The following is a 20,047-nucleotide window of genomic DNA, read 5'->3' as shown; positions in this document are numbered from 1 at the left end:
GGTGCATTACATGGAATGCTGACCCTGTCTGAGTGGCGGAGGCAGTGACACACACAACGCTACGATTTCCAATTCTGCAGGGGCAGCTGTCTTTGAGTCCTAGTGACGCATGTGGTGGCTCATGCATTGTTACCCTGAACCTTTTGATCCTTCCTCACTGGCTCATGGGCATTCCTCCACCAAAAGACATTCCACATGAGTTGATTGGAGCATAACAATGTATACGCCCTTCACTCAAAGACTACCTGAAGCATGTACACTGACACCTCCCTCACACACAGACAATACACACATCCTGTGTAGTATTCCCTGCTTTTCTCTTGTGCAATGAGAATCACACAGTCAAATATCCATTGCAACCCCTCCACCTGTTAATACATCAATTCTATGGGAGATACACAGCACTCCCATGATACAGTAATCCTCCCACCAACCAAGAATAATATATAATCCATCATCTGAGCCATAAAGTTCATAGAAAGACGTTTTTTTTGCCTGCTACATATTTGTAAGCACTTCAGCTTTCACGATTAGACATCCCACTGTCTGAGGATAATAGTGAGATCAACATGAGTTTGACCCCACCCCTGCTTCTAGGCAGAGTAAATAGTGAAGATGAGTAAGGCCACTTATTATAGTCTGTATGGGAGCAGCCCTGAGCCTCTGATGGCCGCTGACAGTGCAGAGCAGCAGACAGAAAGAATAACATGCTGTGACTTATTTGTTTTAGCAGTGAAATATTTTATTGGAGCCCCCTCCCACTCCCCTCACCCCTGTTACACAGGCTAATACATTTCAGTGGACTGTCAGCTTTGGGGTGCTGCTCACAGATGTCTTCATTTATAACACTCACTGTAACCATCACATATGCTGCTCTGGAGCGTCTTCTCTCAAGCTGTACAGTGCAGGATGCTGTCATTGTTTGAACAGTGGCTGAAGTTTAGCGTCCAAGTCTACAAAAAACACTATACATTAAAGAATATAGAAGAAGCTTTACATGTATATCAAAGAGTATCTTTTTTGGCTTTAACTGTTGCCTTGAGAGCAACTCCAAAAAAAGTTCAAAAGAAGGGTAATTGCAGTCGTGTCATGTTTAATTGTGCTCAAATGACATCTTTATATCTGTATATAAATCATGTATGCTGAAAGTTTGGCTCTCTGTAAAACTAAGGAGATACACAACACTGAATCACAGCTGTGCTTGTGTGGCACTTGGATATATAATGCACAACATACTATTGCCTCCTCACACTTCATGAGAATTTAGTAAAATCTGAGCATAACTCAAATTACCGCAAAAGAAACTCTTGGTTTGTTGAATACTGGACTGAAAGTTTTGAAATTTCTGTTGGTAATTTTCTATTTGGTGATAGAACTGTATGTATCGTTTAGAGTTTAAGTTGTAATCAACATTATTTTTTATTTTTTATTGTATTTTTTATAAACAAGCAAACTAAATGACTACAGTGCTTCCAAATCACTTCTGCCGAGTTTGATGTGCAACAGTAGAACATTGGAGCAGAACAATACAAAAAAAATGACAAAAATGTTTGTTTTAGTATGTGTGTAAGGCACAAATATGGGTTATTAAATCTACATTTCATATTTAAAATCGCAAAAATGTTATTGTTTTGGACTCAAAAATCCAATTTCATCAAGATTGTAGTAAGAACTATAGTTAAAATCTGCCACATACAGAAATTGTGAGCCATATCCTACAGAACTCTGTCCAGTCAGGTTTGGAGAGACCACTATCACGGTGAGAGTCTGTGTGTGTGTGTGTGTGTGTGTGTGTGTGTGTGTGTGTGCGTGCGCGCACGCGCAAGCATGTGCGCATACGTTTGTTGTCTGTGTGTGTGGTGGGATGGGGACTGGAGTATAGAGATTGAATTTCAGGAGAAGAACACCCACAGCGCAGCAAAGAGCCCACACCACCACAGCACAGCATTGTTTCTGTGCAGTTCAGCTTAATTGGCACCGGGGGGATCCATGGAAGGAGGGGGATAGAAGAGCAGGAGGAAACACAGAACATTACAATCAAAGCATGTGCATGGGGCTGATGATAAACCTGTTATCTGCCCTGTCTCCTGGGTGCCTGGGTTCCTCTCTCTGTATAAAGGCAGCTCCATCCTGTTGATGCTGCCAGTAAACACCTTAGCCCTCCCGTGGTCCTGTCCACCCCGTGTGGCTGGGAGCCCGTTCTGGCAGCCAACATCACAGAATAGGACTCCTGGGGCCTGCGGGGGGATTGAGCCACGTCTAATTGTCATAATGATGACTTTATCCACAACCAGTTTGGATTGAATGATGATAAGAAAGCTGAGCAGAGCAGGGAGAGCATCCTGCAAGAGGCAGTTGCATATTCAAATGCCGTGCTCCGTTTGACTCCTTGTAAACAAAAGGTCTTGTCAGTGGAGGAGCAGGAGGCATGCGTGATAGATAAACTTCCTGTCTGGGAGTGTGCCCCCAAACTTCCCAGCTACACCATCTCCTCGTGCGATCTAAACAATTCCAGAACAATTTTCAGATTCTAAATCTGAGATGCAGTAATGATTATGGATAAAAAATAAATATCAATACATTACTATGAAGATGTCTTCGTAACTGAGATATCCAGAGAGAATTCTTAGAGCTACAGGATATGTCATATTACAAACAATTTATGTCTAAATCTTGCAATATTTCCAATGTCAGAAAGAAGATATTTCAGGAACTAGTACCACACCACTACACATAATTTGTTGACAAACATCTACTCTACAACACATCTGACATTTTCCAAACATCTGCACCAACCTCAAAGATATAAATGAGAAAAGATACCTCATTTGCACCTTAATTTCTTTTACTTCCTTGCCTGTGTTTATTTTTCTCAGAGAGGGTGCAAAACCAAACAGAAGTAGAGCACATGTTCACTTGCCCACTGACATCCTATCATGTAGTGGGTCACTCAGACAAGGTAAATGCTACATCAATGCTACTTCCTGTCAGAAATTTAGACATGTCAATTAATTTAGCTCTGCACACCACATATAATACTAACCCCCATAATTTTACACTAAGAGAGCAAGAGAGGGCAAAAAGTTACCACAGACATCCGATAAAAATGTTCTTGTTGACATGAATAAAGAGTGTAGCCAAGGTTCCAATTTAAAGAGTCATCATGTGGGGTATTGAGTAAGTCACCATGATATTAGTAACCTTAAGGGAACAATATGGGAGAGATTAAGAAAGCCATTAACCCATCTTGTGAAAATTAGCGGAAAATTAGCAGTGAGCACGATGTGTGCTGTACGTACAGTTAATTAGCAGATAATAGCAAAATGATTAGCCGCGACCAGATTTGATGAATGACTGCTTGCTTGGTATAATTACATAATTGAATGCTAATAGTGAGCAGGCACCACTTTCAAGGGATTTGTCTTGGCTGGAGATGTTCCTCACACGTTTACATAGGTGCAAACAGTTGCGTTGTAAAGACTAGGGTTAAGGCTCCCCCACATTACTCGCCTACTCTAGAAATGTGTCACAAAAATATTTCATACTCCATCAGCCAAGTTCTTTTCCCTATTATCATACTACCACTGTAATTCCTTCAATACAGTTTACACTATGAAAGCAAGCTCATTCCTACCTTCAGACCGCTCTGCACCAGCTTGTGGATGTCCAGGAAGGGCTCCTTGATTAGCTCGAGGTCATGGTTGAGTATCCTGACAATACCCTCCCTCTCAAGGACAAATAGCCGCTGAGATCCATCCCCACAGTGTACCACGGCCACCGGCTGCCTCAGACCACTCAACACCTCCTGGGCACAGTAGCAGTTGTGTTTGTGTTTCCTGGGTAACAGGGAAGATACAGAAGACCAGAGACCGATAGTGGTGGTGAATAATCCAGTTATAAGGTAGAGGGGGCATGAGAGAATGTGGAGTAGTAGTATTTAGGTGGCAAGCATGAAATAATCAGCAGTAAGATATAACAACATGGCATTAACAATCATTTTCCATTGATTTAACATAAATACATGCCACTTTGCTATCTAGGGTGGTAAATACAACTACACTCTACCAATCCCATGCCTTGGTTTTGAAATGGGAAGTCAAATGTGCAGAGTGAGGTTTTTCTCACCTTTGCTAGTTAACTCATTTGGTGACATGCTATTCACCACAATGGATAGAGAAACAGAGAAACGTGAGTGTTGCTGGCAAAACACTACATTATATGTGTAAAGATGGACAGAGTTTTGTACCACTGACTATGCACCAGACTGAACCACTGACAGCCCACTGCAGACCGTTGTTCTGAGCTATTGTGTTATGATTTTAGTTGGAGGATTATGTATGTTTTATGAATGCTTTTCTTGCTTAATTTTACTTCACTAGGCATTCCTGGCAGTAAACACATTTAAATATCCAACTCCAAATCAAAAACCAATTTATCAGCATCTGATTCCTACCAGTTTCTTTCAAGTGTACAAATTGTGTGTTGTATGAAAACTTTCTACTGATTAACTCCCTCTACACCCATCTGAGGGCACAACAAGTACATCACACTTCCCATCTACAGTCTTTGTTCTGGGTAACAAAGTCTGACTATGTACGCCAGATCCACTGGTTCCCTATATAAAATCTTGCACAGCACACATCAGATTGTTTAAAATTAAACATTCAAACTTCTGATTTATAGTACATCTGTCTGGCTGGTTGCGACTTTAGGCTGTGAAAGTCATCAGCAGTGTGGCAGATTATGATATCCTAAGGATGCATTGGACACACATATTTTACTCAGAGCCATGAAATATTATAGGACTACAAAAGCCCCATTCTCCTCTCTGCATCACTGAACTCCGTCACAACCACCTGTTCTCTCTCTGTCTTTCCATCTTCATTTAAAAACACCAGCTCAATCCTCTCTGTGTATAACGTGGGTGCATCAACGCCGTCTTTTTAAGAGACTTAGCAGAAGTAGTCCAGGATGTTCACACTGACTCACACTTGTCTACCCTCCACTATCCGCATCTATCTGACCAACCTGTAGAGACAAGGCCAAAAACCCTTGCAGCTTTCTCACCTTTAAATATGGCAACTTCAGTGCAGAGGACACTGATTATAAGTGTGATAAAAGAGGCTGGTGTATTTGGCCACAACGGATACCAGCCCATAGCTAACTGACACACACACTGATAATGTATAATGATGGATTTTTCTTGTCCTATCCTGTTTTCTATGTGCTCCCAGGATGAGTAACACACCAACAGCCATGAAAATACCAAAAAGTGCAAAACTACTCCCTCTGTGTATTACGCAAGGAGCACATGAGCAATTCAGGTCCACGCCAAAAAAAAAAGGCTATATTATTAGCCAATAAGTTTGACTGAATTTTGGCACGTTCTCCTAGCCTCCAACGTACGGGAGTCCTGCTTACTGTCATTTACCAGAGTACAACTCTCAGAGGATAAGGCGCAAAAGCAACAAATGAGCCCCTGACTCTCTGACTGTTAGAGGTTATTTGACTGAATGTTGGTTGCTGTTATTCAGGTGCACATGCTGCTTGGCCTTCTTGCCTCAGGGAAAACAAGAGATGAAAGGCATCCCCCCATGGACAAAAGGGCAAAGCCCTCTGTGATGTACAGACCTTTGCAGTGAGGGAGGCAAACAAAATGACGCAGGATAAGCATTTTCATTATGTGAGCAAAGCTGAGCAAAAGCAGTCTGGACAAACTTTAGGATTAGAGAAGAAATGGCATGGCATTTCTGACAGAAAGTATGGACCGTGTCAAAATGGACTAGTAAATCCAGAACATGGACAGAAGCTGTCTGTTTCTACAATAACATAAAACTCAAGGGTGAATGTCAAGAATCTGAACTCATAAGCACTAATGAAACCTGCAAACTTCACTTGGCTGAAAAACATTTAAAAACTAGCCAAAAATAATTCAAAATAATAATGTGCACATCTTCCATGTTGTAACTCAATCCTCAAATGGAATAAAACATGGTAAAAGTCAGACTACAAACCTGCTGATATCTTCTATTTTCTCATCTCCCAAGTAGTTGGAATCTTGCCCTTGTGGTTGCTTTCGTTGAAAATCTGGAAAGCATAGACTGGCATCCCTCCTCCCATAGTATTGGCAGAACTCATCCACATCAGCTTGGAACAGTTCTAGCAAACACAACAGATACAGACATAGACAGAGGCTCTTACACTTACTGTAGATACTGCATGGTTAAATGACTTCATAAACTGGGCTCATGTAGCCGGCTAAATCCAGAAAATTAAATGAATATTCTCCTAATGTTGTTTTTATGGTACTTTATGTAGCGTATCATGGCTGTACTATATGTGTGTGCGTGCATGAGTATGCGTAGAGAGAACGAAAGAGTAAATGAGAGACACACGAAGAGAGAAAGGATGTGCTTGTGTGTCGGGGAGGGCTGGAGTTATGCTTGATGAGCCAAACCAAATTCTGGCTAGACTGGGCTGAAATGAACAAGTGAAGAGAAAGAGGGCCAAACCAAATGGATCACAGATTAGACGGGGTTCTGCAGTGAACTATGCCTCCTCCAGAGAGCAAAAAGATTGCATTCTCAATTTTAGTTTACACTGTCATTATCTTGATTTATGAAATGATGCTCCTGCACTCATCCTAATGAAATCCTATGGAAAAAACTCAGAGTCTGGCTTTCTTTGAAGTGTGTTTGGCAACATAGAGGACAGTGATGAGGTTGGATTTGCTCCAACTGGAGGACCCCTCCTTTAAATACTAGCTACTTTAGATTGTTAGAACTAGTGTGGAGTGTCAGTGTACCCCAGCTGCCAGTGTTCGATGAATTTACAGTGACTGCTGATGGGAGTACAAGAAACGGAAAGCCTATTGGAAATGGATAGCAACACCTTGCAAGTGGCCGTAAGACACATAAAGTTAGCTCTGGATATGGTCATCTAGGCTGCAGTTGATAATAAAGAATTTGAAATACATACATCCAGGACTGTCATTTTCTCTGTATGGCACTGAAAATATCAGCATATATCAGTATCAGTATATATCAGCTGAATTATGGATCATTTAAGGGTTGGTTAGTGTCTTGTTGTTTAGTGACATCCCAGAAGAAGTGTTCTTCAGAAGGATATCATTTCTATAAAAAACTACATAGTGTATAACTTCACCCCATAATACTCTCCACAGGCTGAGACATGAGATACAAAGCACGGAGACCCATGTATATGATTAATGATGTGTAAGTATTAAACTGGATGTCCCATTGTCTGGTCAAAAGTTTTTTTTCACTTTTTACTGCGACCAATATGTCTCTCTTGCAGTTAACTCAGGGGATTAAATTTACATTATGAAGGATGTTCTGCAAATAAACACTGTATATACAGAAAAACCAAACCCGAGTGTTTATGCCCACACATGCCATGACAAATCACAGTCATATTCTCCTCATCATACAGCTGGTCTAGAGGCTCTGCTCACACAGCCTGAACACACCCCAACACAAACCCAATCAAATTATCAACAGAAACTATACTGCATATCAGAAAGAAAGAACCAAATGGAAAAACACTGAAAAAGAAAGGCTGAGAAACTTCCAGATTTCACAGAATTTGAAATGATGGTAGTTAAATTTGTCATCATATTATGTCATAACCTCAGAACATTATAAACCTATCTTATTCTTGCTGTACACACAAGCTGAGGTATAAAGGTCACTCCATTGTAGTTTCCCCTTAGAAAACTGTGTTCATTCAATGAATTGGACCAAACACCATTTCATTATACCCTGAATTCTTGTTCTATAACCACTTGCTCTATCCTTCAAAAGGGTTGACTGTTTTGCAATAGTGAGTAACACATGGGCACAGCATGGGAAATGAAATAATCAACCTGTTAAATATGGCATGTAATTCTGAATAAACAAAAATGTTTTCAGGCTGAAAGATATTCTTTGCTTGTATTGCCAGACAAAGATGTGATGTTGCCCAAATACTGACTGTTTTCTACTAATTTAGCATGTGAATTCAAGGTAAAACTGCCCTCACATCATTTCTTATTTCCCTTTGGTCTGTTTGTTTACCTAAAATGTTTCATTGCCGGAGCCAAAAGTGATCTGCGTAAACATGGTAGTCACACACAGCTACGCCTCCAGCCAGTGCAGTCACAACATTATTCTCGGCAAAAAGCAAAGTGTGCAGTGGGTCTCAGAGGCCCTTTGCGACCTAAAAACAATCTTGCCAATATTGTTTCCTTTAGTCAGTCCCTCAGAGGAAAGAGAAGAGCAAATACACCAGTGATAAAAACACAAACAGGATTCTCCCTGTCCCTCCTTTCATCTCCCTCTCCTGCCACACACCAACCGCAAGGGCTAACCGCACCAAATACTAGAGGTGATAGGATATCCCCTCAAACATCTAAACACAACATGGAGATCAAACACACACAGAAACACACACACATCTCTGGCTATACCACCCACCCACTTGTGTCTGCAGTTATCTTAACCATGCTGGTTGGGGACCTCGGGTGCAGGGTGGGGGGATGAATGAAGAGGGGAGAAGGACATAAGAGAAGACGAGTGCGGGGAAGGTGGGAGGCCTCCTATGCTGAAGTGAGAGTCAAGGCAGTAAATGTCTTTACGGAGAAATAGGGGCTAAGTGCACGGCCTAATCAAGGGCCAGTGGGGAGTTTCATGGGAGCAGGACGACAGTTATGGATGCTGTAAAGGCTACTGTTTCATTTTAAAACCTTTGGCCAGCCATTTTGAATTAGCAGAAGTTAAGGACTTGTCATACTGTCTGTTCATGTGTGTGGTTATATTCAGTGTCACTGACTTGCATATACAAAAATGCCACCAGAACTGTTGCTGTTTATGCAAATAAGATTGGAAAAGATTGGAAAAGATTGGAAAAGATTGGAAAAGGTTGGAAAAGATTGGAAAAGGAAGAGCATGAAAAAGAAAAAAGATAAGCAAGAAAGACAGAGTTTAGCAGAGGATAGCGAGAGGTGGAGAGAAAGAGAGAGAGACAGAACTCTGTCCATATTCCCGGCTCCCCAGCGCTAAAGTTATACTTCCATCTGGTTATCTTCCAAGGCAACCTGGGTGGCCCACCCTAAGTACTTGACATCTTGATGCACTTCAGCAGTTTTACATACACACAACCTTTGTAGAAAAATAAATGTGTCATTCGTCACCACATATGCTGATCTGTGGAGGGTTGGGGGGGCTGAGCGGGGAGGAGCACAACAGTGAACAGAGGGAGGGGGGATTCTTCTCTGGATTCCTCTCTTGAGCTTTTTTGGTTTGACTCTCTGAGCCCATATGTCTGTCAGCTTATGAGAAAGCAATGTCATTCCAGACCAGTCTTCTTCTTCCCTCTTTCTGTGCTCTGTGGCGTCCCCTTGCCACCATCAGTGTAGTTCAAGTGTTGTACATGATATGCCAGCAGGCCATTAGATGCAGACTCGGATGGACTTGGATGGAATGTATGTGTTTGATATTTGACTAGAGCTGCAGCATACCATGTGGGTGGGTTGAAGACAAATGTGTTTGAAACTGTTCTCTGTTTGCAAATCTCGGCAGATCTAATCAGTTTGTGGCGACAGAGATTGGAAGAAGACTTGGCTGGAGGAGAAAAGACAGTCAAAAAGTGTTTGATCATGTTTGGTATGCACTCTGAAGGCACAGGTACCTGTGATCTTGCATCCCTTCAAAGGAAATTGTTCTGAAGACCAAATGCTTTCAAGGGGCAGAAGGGTTCCTATCATTTAACAGTAACATATTCACGAGGAAAACTGTTGCATCAATGAACTTTTTTTCCCTGTTATGTGGATTCTGCCATCTCACAGTAGAGCTAATAGTCAGAGACGACAAGGGCCGGCAAAGCAACACTTCAACTGTGTTTAGATTCATGTGAACTTACTACTTAAATAAAAACATACTGATAGCAGAGCATGAGACACAGGTTTTTAAGTGACAGTTTATGTCTGAGGAAGGCAAGTGGCGGGCAGTCATGTCTAGACCACAGCTAGGGTGCGTATGCATCCCAAATACAGATTCAACTCCAGGAGTTGAGTCTGGGGAGCAGTATCCAGGGAACAGGTCATAAAATAGTTCATTCTGCTCTAGTCAAGTTTTCTGGTACACTGGTCAGGCTGGATCTGCTTTTGTTAGTGCATGTGAGAAATTTGTTCTCACACCGACCTTTGCAAATTTAATATTTTCCATTCACATGTCAGGAAATGCCTCAAATCTGTGTATTGTTACTACGCTCAAAGTTTTCAAAAAAGTGAAATATTTGCAAGTTTATGCTGCTTAAAATAAACTTCCATGATCCAAACAAACCCAACAGAAACAAGAGAACAAAACTTTCTGCACCTGGTGCCATAAACACAGCTAGACCGAATACTGCATAATAAAAAGCACAAATATCGCTCTACTATTTGCAAGACCAAATATGCTGGATCAGTCTGCAGTCTAATCAGCAAACTGGTGGTGTGTCTGTACAGGCAGGCAAATTTACTGATACATTAAAGTGCAACAGTAAAGCAAGGAGCGAGGCAGCAAGCAAGCAAACGGGTGAGACAAGCTCAGCAACAAATGGAGGTGAGGTCAGATGAGGTAAGAGCTGGATAAATAAATATTCACAGACCAGACTACTGACGCACCACTTCTTGCATAAGTCCAAAAATCTGCCAGTTCTACATGTGCAGGCTGAGTCTGAATGAAAAATGAGGCCTGATGTGAATTTGCATTTATCACAATCACAAGTGTCAGTTTAATTTCAAATGTATGAGAGACTGAACTGAGCAAGTATAGCATCTCCGTACTTCCACTTCCTCTCTTCATGTGTATACTGTATGTTTGCTTGCGAATCACCAGGTAACCGCACAGGAGCTGTAATTCAAGTAACATTCATGGTCATTATTATCTGTGTAATTACCTGGTATGTGCCCCCTGCAGGTGTAGTAGAACTCGCGGCAGAAGTCCTGGCAGAGACGCGGCAAGTCTGGCTCCCTGTGTGGCATCTTATCCATGTCCAAGGAGTGGAACAACACCTGGGCATTGGGGGAGCAGCGAGCACACTTGATCTCCTCCAGGAGACGTCCACATTCGGTGTTGTTGGTAGAGAAAATCTGGAGACCACACGCAACAAGGACCAATGCCTGATTAAAATGGTGGGCTGTTAACTTTTTACCTCTTTCTTCACATCGCACAGGCAAGCCAACATGTAGTTTAGGATTAGCTGGACATTTGGAGATATTAACATCATAAACATTACACTATGAAGCACGGAAAGTTTAGATTGTAGGGTGCATTTTCAAATCTTCATTATCTTCAATTTCTGACAACTTAAGACACTGTTTGAGATTTTCAAGGACTATAACAAATGATCTGAGTGAATTCAAATTACCTTTTATAGGAAAATATTAGCCCTTAAAAGTATGTACCTAACTTTTTCAATATTAGATGTGTATATATCAGACCACGCAATGTTAATTAATGCTTAATTAATGTGTTTAATTAAATGTTTAGATTTTTCCTACAATAAAAAACAGATGCCTTAGCACTTTCCAGCCCAGACTTTTCTATTTAACAGCTCTAAATTAGCCAATCCCACAGCAGGTACCACACAGAAAGGCAAGGATCTCTGCCCAACAAAGTTACTCTCATAATACAACAGCGCATTCAGATAGCAACTGTATGTTAACAACACCTAGCTCCCATATGTCACATGCAAAGTGAGATAGTCTCTGGCTGACAACAAGGTGTGAAGCAACACTAAATGTCATAAACCTAGTTGTTACTGCTTCCTACTGTCCAAAACATTACCCCACATGCCACATTGTAGGTTAAACGACAATGCTATCTCTGTTTATATTCTACATTATCTACAGATTTGACAAGCAGCTGTAAGGGTTGGTATTGTGCTGAACAGTTCTTTCACACAGCAACTTTATATTTTTTCATCTGTAGAATGAGGAATGAGGAGGGAGTCACTTGCACAATGTGAAAGTCTGCAGCATCTCTGCACTATCTGCATGAATGCACCACAGTTCACACTGCATAGCACTACAAATTTTCACCGGTAATGGTGGTATAGCCTCTTACCTAATTTTGCCACTGAAAACTGTCTTTTGCGTTTTTACAGCCTCATGTATACAAAGTGAATTATATCAAAGCCACTGCAACTGGGAAATTTAAAGTTGAAGTACACTGATGTTTCACTTTTTCTATACTATATTCAGAACATAATATCACATCATAAGAGCATGTCTGTAATATCCACTTCTATATCCTTTGATATTGATTTGTTATACAGTGCGGTTGGAACACCCTGTCTGTTTGGAGAAATAAACAGAGAAATCTCATTCACTCATTCACTGCCTACTTACCCAAGTTCACAAACAGTTAAAGTCAAATTATAATTCCCATGTCTGACAGATCTCAGGGCATGAAATGAATGAAGCCAAATAAGAGCCTCAAAGCCTGACTTGAGGTCATTACGCAAAAGTACACAAAGAGTTAATCCAAAAGAAATTAGCAGGATTATTTACATAACAAATTAGCTGTATTAAAACACAATGTAATCTGTTTTAGGTCAAGAGCTGTGCTGCTTGGGCAGTCAGGCAGGCAGGCTGGTAGTGCTTTGCTCTGTGTGAGGTCCATGTGTAAACACCAATTTAGAGATAGACAGACACATCATTCCCATTCTGGTATCAACAAATTAGCAGTCTGTCGAAGTCAATTACACCAGCGGTTCCAAGGCCAACATATGGACGCCTTACACTTTACTCTGATTGCAGAACAAACTGCAACTGAGGAAAAGATTTTCTGTTTAGAAGTTGTACAGAGTTGTGTTTACCCAACAGGTGGTGGAACCTCTGGCAATACCCTGAGGGTCTGCCTGAAAATATACTGACATACACACAGTAAATGTCTCATCACAAAATGCAGTATAAATAAGTAATTGAAGAGTGACAAGAAATTCTAGTTTATCTGAGTTTCAATATATATACTCCAAACTGAATCCTATTTTTTTTTAATCAAACTGTTGACATTTTACTCAAAAAGGGAGCTCCAGGCTGGCTATGACCCTGTATGTGCGGTGTGTTCCTCTGCCTCCATGCCCTCTCCACTCATGCCATGTAGTGTTGTGGGCATGCCTGCCCTCCTGCTCTAAATTGCCCATTGATTCTGTGTGCCATGGGCTGGCACAAGGTCCATGGAGAGTAGCATTTGTGTTCTCTCAGCCATGCCCTGTGTCCATATGTTGCTGGGATGGGCTCCAATGTTGCCATCATCCAAACCAGAACAAGTAGACCTTTGTTTGTTGTCTTTTGCTGAATCTCGGTGAGTATGTTCCTCAAAAGCAGGGAGAAAATGGCAATGAGGCTCAGCTGTTGCATTTTTGCTGAGGACACGCTAAAACAAGGCAAGAACTGAGCCATAATCAGAAACATGGAGCTATAATGGCATTAGAAAATAAAACTGCTATTAACTTATTTGGCTTCCGACTACGCTGCAATGCATAGCTCCACGTGGAAGAACAGCTGTTACATGATTACTTCCTTCTAAGACAGCGTCCGCATAATGGCTTTGAAATGCCAGTGAAACTGCCAGTACAGACATTAAAACACAATGCCACACTTGAAAAAATCATTTCTCTTTAAATTGCAAGAAATCTGTGATGCTCTGCAAACCTCATACGGTTGAAAGACTGGGAGAGAGGGGGAGAGCACTGATGTAGGCAACACTAAGCTTTAACAAAGCACTTGTCCTCAGGGAATAGGTGTAAGTTGGTTGGCAGGGGGATATAGTGAAGGACACACACCCTCTCAAAGACATTAACACTTGGACAGGGCTGATGACTGGGGGAGAGTGATGTTCTCCAGCTTCTCCCATTAGCGAAACCAACAAACACAATGGTGTTGTTGTTATTCTTTTGCCATAATCAGAAAGGGCTCCGTGTGTGGGCAGTGTAGTGGGGAGGAGGAGAAGTCGAGTTCGTCCTATTCAGTTTCCCCCCTTTTATTTGCATGACTTGAGCAAATTAAATGATGCAATATGGCTTTTTGTCGCAACACAAAGTGAGATACCACCCAGCCACTGAATGATTCGAGGAGTGGTTTACATGAGAATGGCCCGGTGAGGATCCAACGGAATCCGCTACAAGTTTAGCACATACAGTCGCTTTTTTCCTCCCTTTACCCCCACGAAAACCGGGCAGAGGGTTTAAACCTTAGTTTACACGACATTTTAACACCCAACGTATCACTTCGGTCGATCCTGTAACTGTCAAGAAGGTTAGGTAAAAGCTAGGGTACGGTACATTTGGTGGAGCTTCCCCCTTGCTACGTAAAGCAAACAAAATCCTGTAGGTTAACTCCGAAAAGAGAACGAATGGTTGTTAAACCAACAACATGAAAACAGCTCGCTATCAGCTCTCAGCTCCTGTTGATGTTTGATTTTTTTTAAAAAGTACAACCGAGGTCCTACCTTTTCGAGTAAACGGTTCAACAGTTTAGCTAGTACCCATTACTCCTGACAGTTGTAGCGGAGAGTAGCGAGAAGCAACGTAAATCGGCGAGTGATTACCATGGTAACGGCGAAGCGCATTGGACACGCTGAATTAGAGTTGCACCAGATTGAGGAAAGCGAGACACTTGATAAAACAAAATGAAAAAGAACCCAGAAATGTACTTAATTTTACAACAGATTATCAAAACAAGAAACAGCCAAGCCCTCGCAGAAAGATATAAGATTTAAACTGTACGAGCAAAACAAGTTGCTATCAGAAGATTGTAAGGGTGGTGGGCGATATCATAAGACATTAAAAACTTAAACCACGATAAATTAACAGATCAGACATAGCCTACAATAGCCTATATATCTCAAATGGGGATTTCATAAGGCAGACCAATTGGCAATAATTACAAAAACACAAAGATAGGGTAAGATCACCTACCACAGGATACCATACACGCATATGTCCCTGCAGAATGTTAAAATAAGACTTTTCATCGGGGCAATGAGAAGCAGTATAGCCCAGGGCAATTTCCCCTGACCATCCCCAAATTCAGCTGTCGTCAATAAGAGGCAGAATGACAATACACAAGGGCTGTAAATGCATCTCCTGAGGCGTTTTAGTTGTATAAAAAAAAAAAAAATTTAAAAAAAAAACGTGGTGGATAGACATTAACCTACCCTGGCATCCCTGCGGTGCAGGATCTGATAGGCAGCTCTCCTGGTGGGACAGCAGGACACACGGGGATACAACCTGTGGCAAACTTCTCCGCTGGTGCTGCCGTCAAGCAACACTTTTCGCTCCCTTTTCTTCAGCCGCTTGGGCAAGCTTCCGTCGTAACATCGTCTCCTCCTGGGGCTAATTTCTCCCCTCTCGCCGAATTTTGCGTCTCCACATTCCCATACGTTGACCGCGATGGCCAGGACGAGGACAAATTGCAAATGTTTCATACTTTAAATAAGCATAAAATTAACCAAAAAAGAAAAAAGAAAAAAAAAAGGAAAATACAACAAAAAACACGAAATAAGTCCCCTTTTTCAAGAGAGTGAGATTAACCTGCAATGCAACAGCCTATATATTTTATTTGGACTATTTCTCCAAGTAGCAGAAGCCAATTACTAAGGTAATTACAAATATGCTGTTTGTCAGAGCAGGTGTCCTAAATTGGAGTCACTGCTATAAAGAACGATGTTTAAAAATAAATTATTGTTGCTTCTGCTTATATAGTACAACCCAGAAATATAAAAAAATAAAAGCAAAACAATAACACAATTTATCCTGATGAACAAAAAAAGTCAAACCCTCAAAACACCGTGTACTGCAAAAGAGCCGTGACGTTCCTTTCAGATGTAATTCCTTTTGAGCACAGCAAGGCGGTTTGTGCATGCACGGGGTCAAAAAACATATAAGAAAATAAAAGTTGTCTCTCACTAAAGTCCTCAGAGCGCTCACATGTTTTCCCGTGCTCTTTCCTCCTTCTTTTTAACCAGCGCGCGAGAAGAGGAGCGAGCACGGTGACGTATGACTTGGCGGGAGCGCGCATGTGGCCGCAGTCGCGTCCACGTCGAGGTAAACTGTTACCTGGCAGAGCGGAGGACGGAGAGTAGAGGCGGTAGGAGTTTCACTGTTGAGCTCAATCGACCGAAAAACCAAAGACAATGACTGTCACTCACAGTGGTAAAAAAATATATGATATAATACATATCAATAAACATATAAATAATATGTCTTATATTTATGATGTAAACAAAATATAATTACTTACTTTGATTGGTAACTGACAAATGACAACAATAGCCCAGGGAAAAAAGTAACATACATTAGGCTCCTAACTTTCTCCTCAGTTCTCTGCCCAATCCAGTATATTAACATAGCCTTTTTTTTTCTCTTCGTTGCTCCATTGTTATTAGTCATGTAAACCCCATTCTTCTGTTTTTATTTCTTTGTGGCAGCTGAAAATGTCCTCCATATTCAGTTGTGGAATTGAACTAAGTACAGTTACAAGTCTGGTGTATTGGAATATACTTGAGCTGTACAATACATTAACATATGGTCACCTTGTTATAGATTTACAATACATTGAATTGAAATAAGATTCCCCTTTAACCATACACAACATTTAAATACTTCTTACAAGCTGATGCATCTGTGACAATAATATCATTATATAATACCTCTGACGGGGCATTCTGGTGCATGTTGAGTACTTTTACTTTTGAAGTAAGCACATTGGTCTCATCATATTTTTTATACATGAGTATTTTTGGTACTTTTATCTAATTTAAAAATCTGAGTCATCCTTGCACCACTATCCACTATATTGGAGTTACTTCATGGTCATGTGCTAGAGCCAAGTTTTTAAAATACATGTTAGCTGAAAGGTGATCCATGCATTTGTCTCTGTTCTTGAATAACTGACATTTTGGGAGAGGCAATGGATATTTCTGCAAGACACTAACATTATGAAAATGGGGAATATTATGTTACATCACAAACTGTGTCATGGGTGTTTGACTTTGTTTCTAAATATGGTCTAAAAGGTTTATTCTGGTGGCCACAGAATGAAAAATTACATGTGTTGCAGGCTGTGTAAAATTGGCTATAATGTGAATCAGTCACTGTGACTTGATGCCCAGCAATTTGTTGCCTTACAGTTGGACACACTGTCAGGCATCTTAATTTGGCTCCTAGTAACAAAAACCGAATGTAGGACAATTCCTCTTTCATTCCCCTCTTCAGAAAAGTCACACGATAGCGATCCGAAAGGGAATGTCCAACCATGGCAATTACTGGAGAAACAACAGCACCCCCCCAATCCCCCACCCTTTTTTTTTTTTTTTTGTTGGATACTCAGAGAATCTGAAATCAGTTACATTAGCGGCACCTGTTCTTACTTGGGGGTCTCCGGCACTCACCAGAGCCCCAGCTCAGCTTATCTACAGGAATCTGGAGCGGGTGGAATCCAGGAGGGGTTGGTTTGATTGTGGGCAATTATGGAAATGACTGTGTGTGCTATGAAGCCATGGCAGACCCTGCCAGATCTGACCCCCCACCCTCTACATTCTTTACGTTACCCAACTGGAGACATTTCAGGACCAAGTATAGCCAAAGTGCTACTGCTGTATTCTGAATGTAAAGGAAGGAAGGAGCAGGACCATATGCAGAGAAGGAATCTGCCACCACCAACACTAGAGCTCCAAGCAGAGAAAAAGAATATAACTGCATTGTCGAACAGCGTGAAAACATGTGGGATGCAGCTGTGGAGCAGAGAAGAGTACATCTGCAGGGAGAGATAGACCATTAGAGAGAATCACAGTTCGACAGACCTAAGCTGACATAGTCCTACTGAGGCACAGGCTCAGAGCAGACACACACACATACACATGAAGAAATAAGCAAACACCCATATTAAAAGTCTTCTCTTGCAATACATGCTCTCCACATTATTAAAACATAATTTAGTCTCTGTATTTTTGGTTTATTATATTGATTGCAATTAAATTCAGGTGTGAATTCTGAAGCTACCATGCTTGCAACTCAATATTGATCTTACTAAGATATTAGCATTATAATTCCCAGAAAAGAAACCACCTGCTGGGTCAGTGGGGAAATTCCTATGCACTAAGCTTCTGACCCTCTGAGAGGATATCCCCGAGGATGGTTAGGTTTGTGTGCGACCACATAAGGATCAACAACATGAGTCTGGAGGTCTGCGGGCCCTCATTGCCGCCTCCACTGTTTCCCAGACTGAGGGGATGTTCAAAGTTTACTCTGTTCTCTCTATCCATTCTGTTTCTGCATTGTTTGCTTCATAACTCAGCATTGTAATCACAAGCATACACAGCAGGACTGATGACAGAACTCCACTCCTGCTTTTTCAATTTTTCCATTCGAAGCCTGCGAAACCACTGCCTCACACCTCACAGTTCATAAGTGCACCTAAAGTTGTCTCTGGGTGTTGTTTAGAGGTGGCCAACACTCATCTGCGTAACTGCAAAAAAAGGCCATTATCTCACTCAATAATAATCTGTGAACACAAATGGAAGAGAACGGAAAAGAATGTCTTTTCCAAATAGCTGTAAAACTTGGAACTGGTCAACTCTTGTCATTTTTCTGATTTTTAAATGTTTTAATCAGAAATTCGACCTCTACCTATGACACTTCTGTTTTCAAATGATTCGCTTTTTCGCCATGCTAGCGTCATGACTTTTTGGATGATGTTGTTTTGTCTTTCTAAAAGGTCCTCAGGTTTTGAATTGTAATCACATCATCAGGTCAGAATTTATATTTGATCAATACTTTGGTTTTTGACTAAATACCAAAAACGAATAGGTAGGTTTTGATTTATAGTTTATAGTCGGATTTCACCGTACAAACTTTTACATTATCCACAGTACCTGCCTAGTAGGCACGAGACATTAGTGTAGCACCAGTAAGATGTTGGACTGTAACGATGCTAACTCTGGACAGATGTTAAACTGTGGTTGGAAATTAAAATTTCGTTGACCCAACGTTGGCTAATTGAGACTGTGACATTTAACAGATGATGGGTTTTTCTCACAACTAGAATATCAGTATTTTATATGTAAAGATGGGATTTGAATGAGATTTCGGCTACTTAACAACACAACTTAAAACCAACAAAGACTTCAACATCAGCTTTTGTCAGTATTATATGTCAAATCAATGTTGGCATTAGACGTTGTCTTGACATTGAATTTGGTAACCGACGTTGCAACCTACATTCCTATCGATGACATTGGTGACCAGCTGCGTGCCTGCAGGATGTGTTTACATTCTTTCATTTACTTTGTGATACAGAGTGATGGTTACCTACACACATAGATATATATTATCAGAGTAAACTAAAGTACATAGCCGCTGAAGGCTTAGTGCAAAAGCATAAATGGGCCTATAGTTTCGTCAGTTTGACTTTGTAAACCTATTATCTGAAAGTAATACTAGTAGCAACTACTAATCTGACAATATGACTGTAGTAAATTCCCTCTACCACAGAACTGGAGCACATATAGAACAATGCATTTGCACTCCAGTTCTACGGTGCCGAAATGACATCACATTATACCATTTTTCTCAGCTCCACGACCAACATGAAATCATTAATGTCAGCCCACTGCTAACAGCCGTTCAACCATGTGTGTACTTTTCTTTCATGGCATCCATCCCTCACCTTGCAGCACACAGCAGCATTGTGTTACTCTCACACCTTCTTTAATGGCCCAGATTTGGCAATCGTACGCCCTAAGGCATACATAGCTCGGAAAGTGTTCACAATGTCATTAATAGTCCTGACAACAGCTTAATGAGCCTCTGCCATCTGTTTATGAAAGCTTCAGGGAAAAGCGAGAGGGAAACCAGAAAATCAGATCCAGTAGCGATTTACAGCTGTGTGAGTGCGCCTGATTTCCACTTGAACAGATATAAACACATGAGGACATTTTAAGTGTAGTGACTTATGCAGCGTCATCTACAGTGAGTCAGTGACTGAGCCTGGGCTGTCTGC

The 20,047-nt window shown here is 41.1% G+C and overlaps 1 protein-coding gene across 2 annotated transcripts in view; it reads right to left on the bottom strand.

Annotated features, from left to right (window-relative positions):
• hhip (hedgehog interacting protein) overlaps positions 1-16,015 on the bottom strand; it is a 35,156-nt gene extending 19,141 nt beyond the window's left edge. The window contains exons 1-4 of one of the 2 annotated variants that reach the window (XM_056372621.1): positions 15,204-16,015; positions 10,939-11,131; positions 6,015-6,159; positions 3,635-3,836 (exon numbers count right to left, since the gene is read on the bottom strand). In XM_056372621.1, the coding sequence (XP_056228596.1) occupies positions 3,635-3,836; positions 6,015-6,159; positions 10,939-11,131; positions 15,204-15,473 (810 nt within the window). In that variant the 5' untranslated portion in view covers positions 15,474-16,015. Of the gene's footprint in view, positions 1-3,634; positions 3,837-6,014; positions 6,160-10,938; positions 11,132-14,495; positions 14,581-15,203 lie in introns of those variants that run through there. The other variant, XM_056372622.1, reaches the window with a different exon arrangement.
• Between the last annotated feature and the right edge of the window lie 4,032 nt (positions 16,016-20,047).

This window comes from Seriola aureovittata, chromosome 3 (genome assembly GCF_021018895.1).
Source record: "Seriola aureovittata isolate HTS-2021-v1 ecotype China chromosome 3, ASM2101889v1, whole genome shotgun sequence".
In the NCBI taxonomy this organism is placed as follows: Eukaryota; Metazoa; Chordata; class Actinopteri; order Carangiformes; family Carangidae; genus Seriola; species Seriola aureovittata.
Note: the sequence above shows the minus strand (reverse complement) of the source record. Positions and strands in the feature narration are given on the sequence as shown.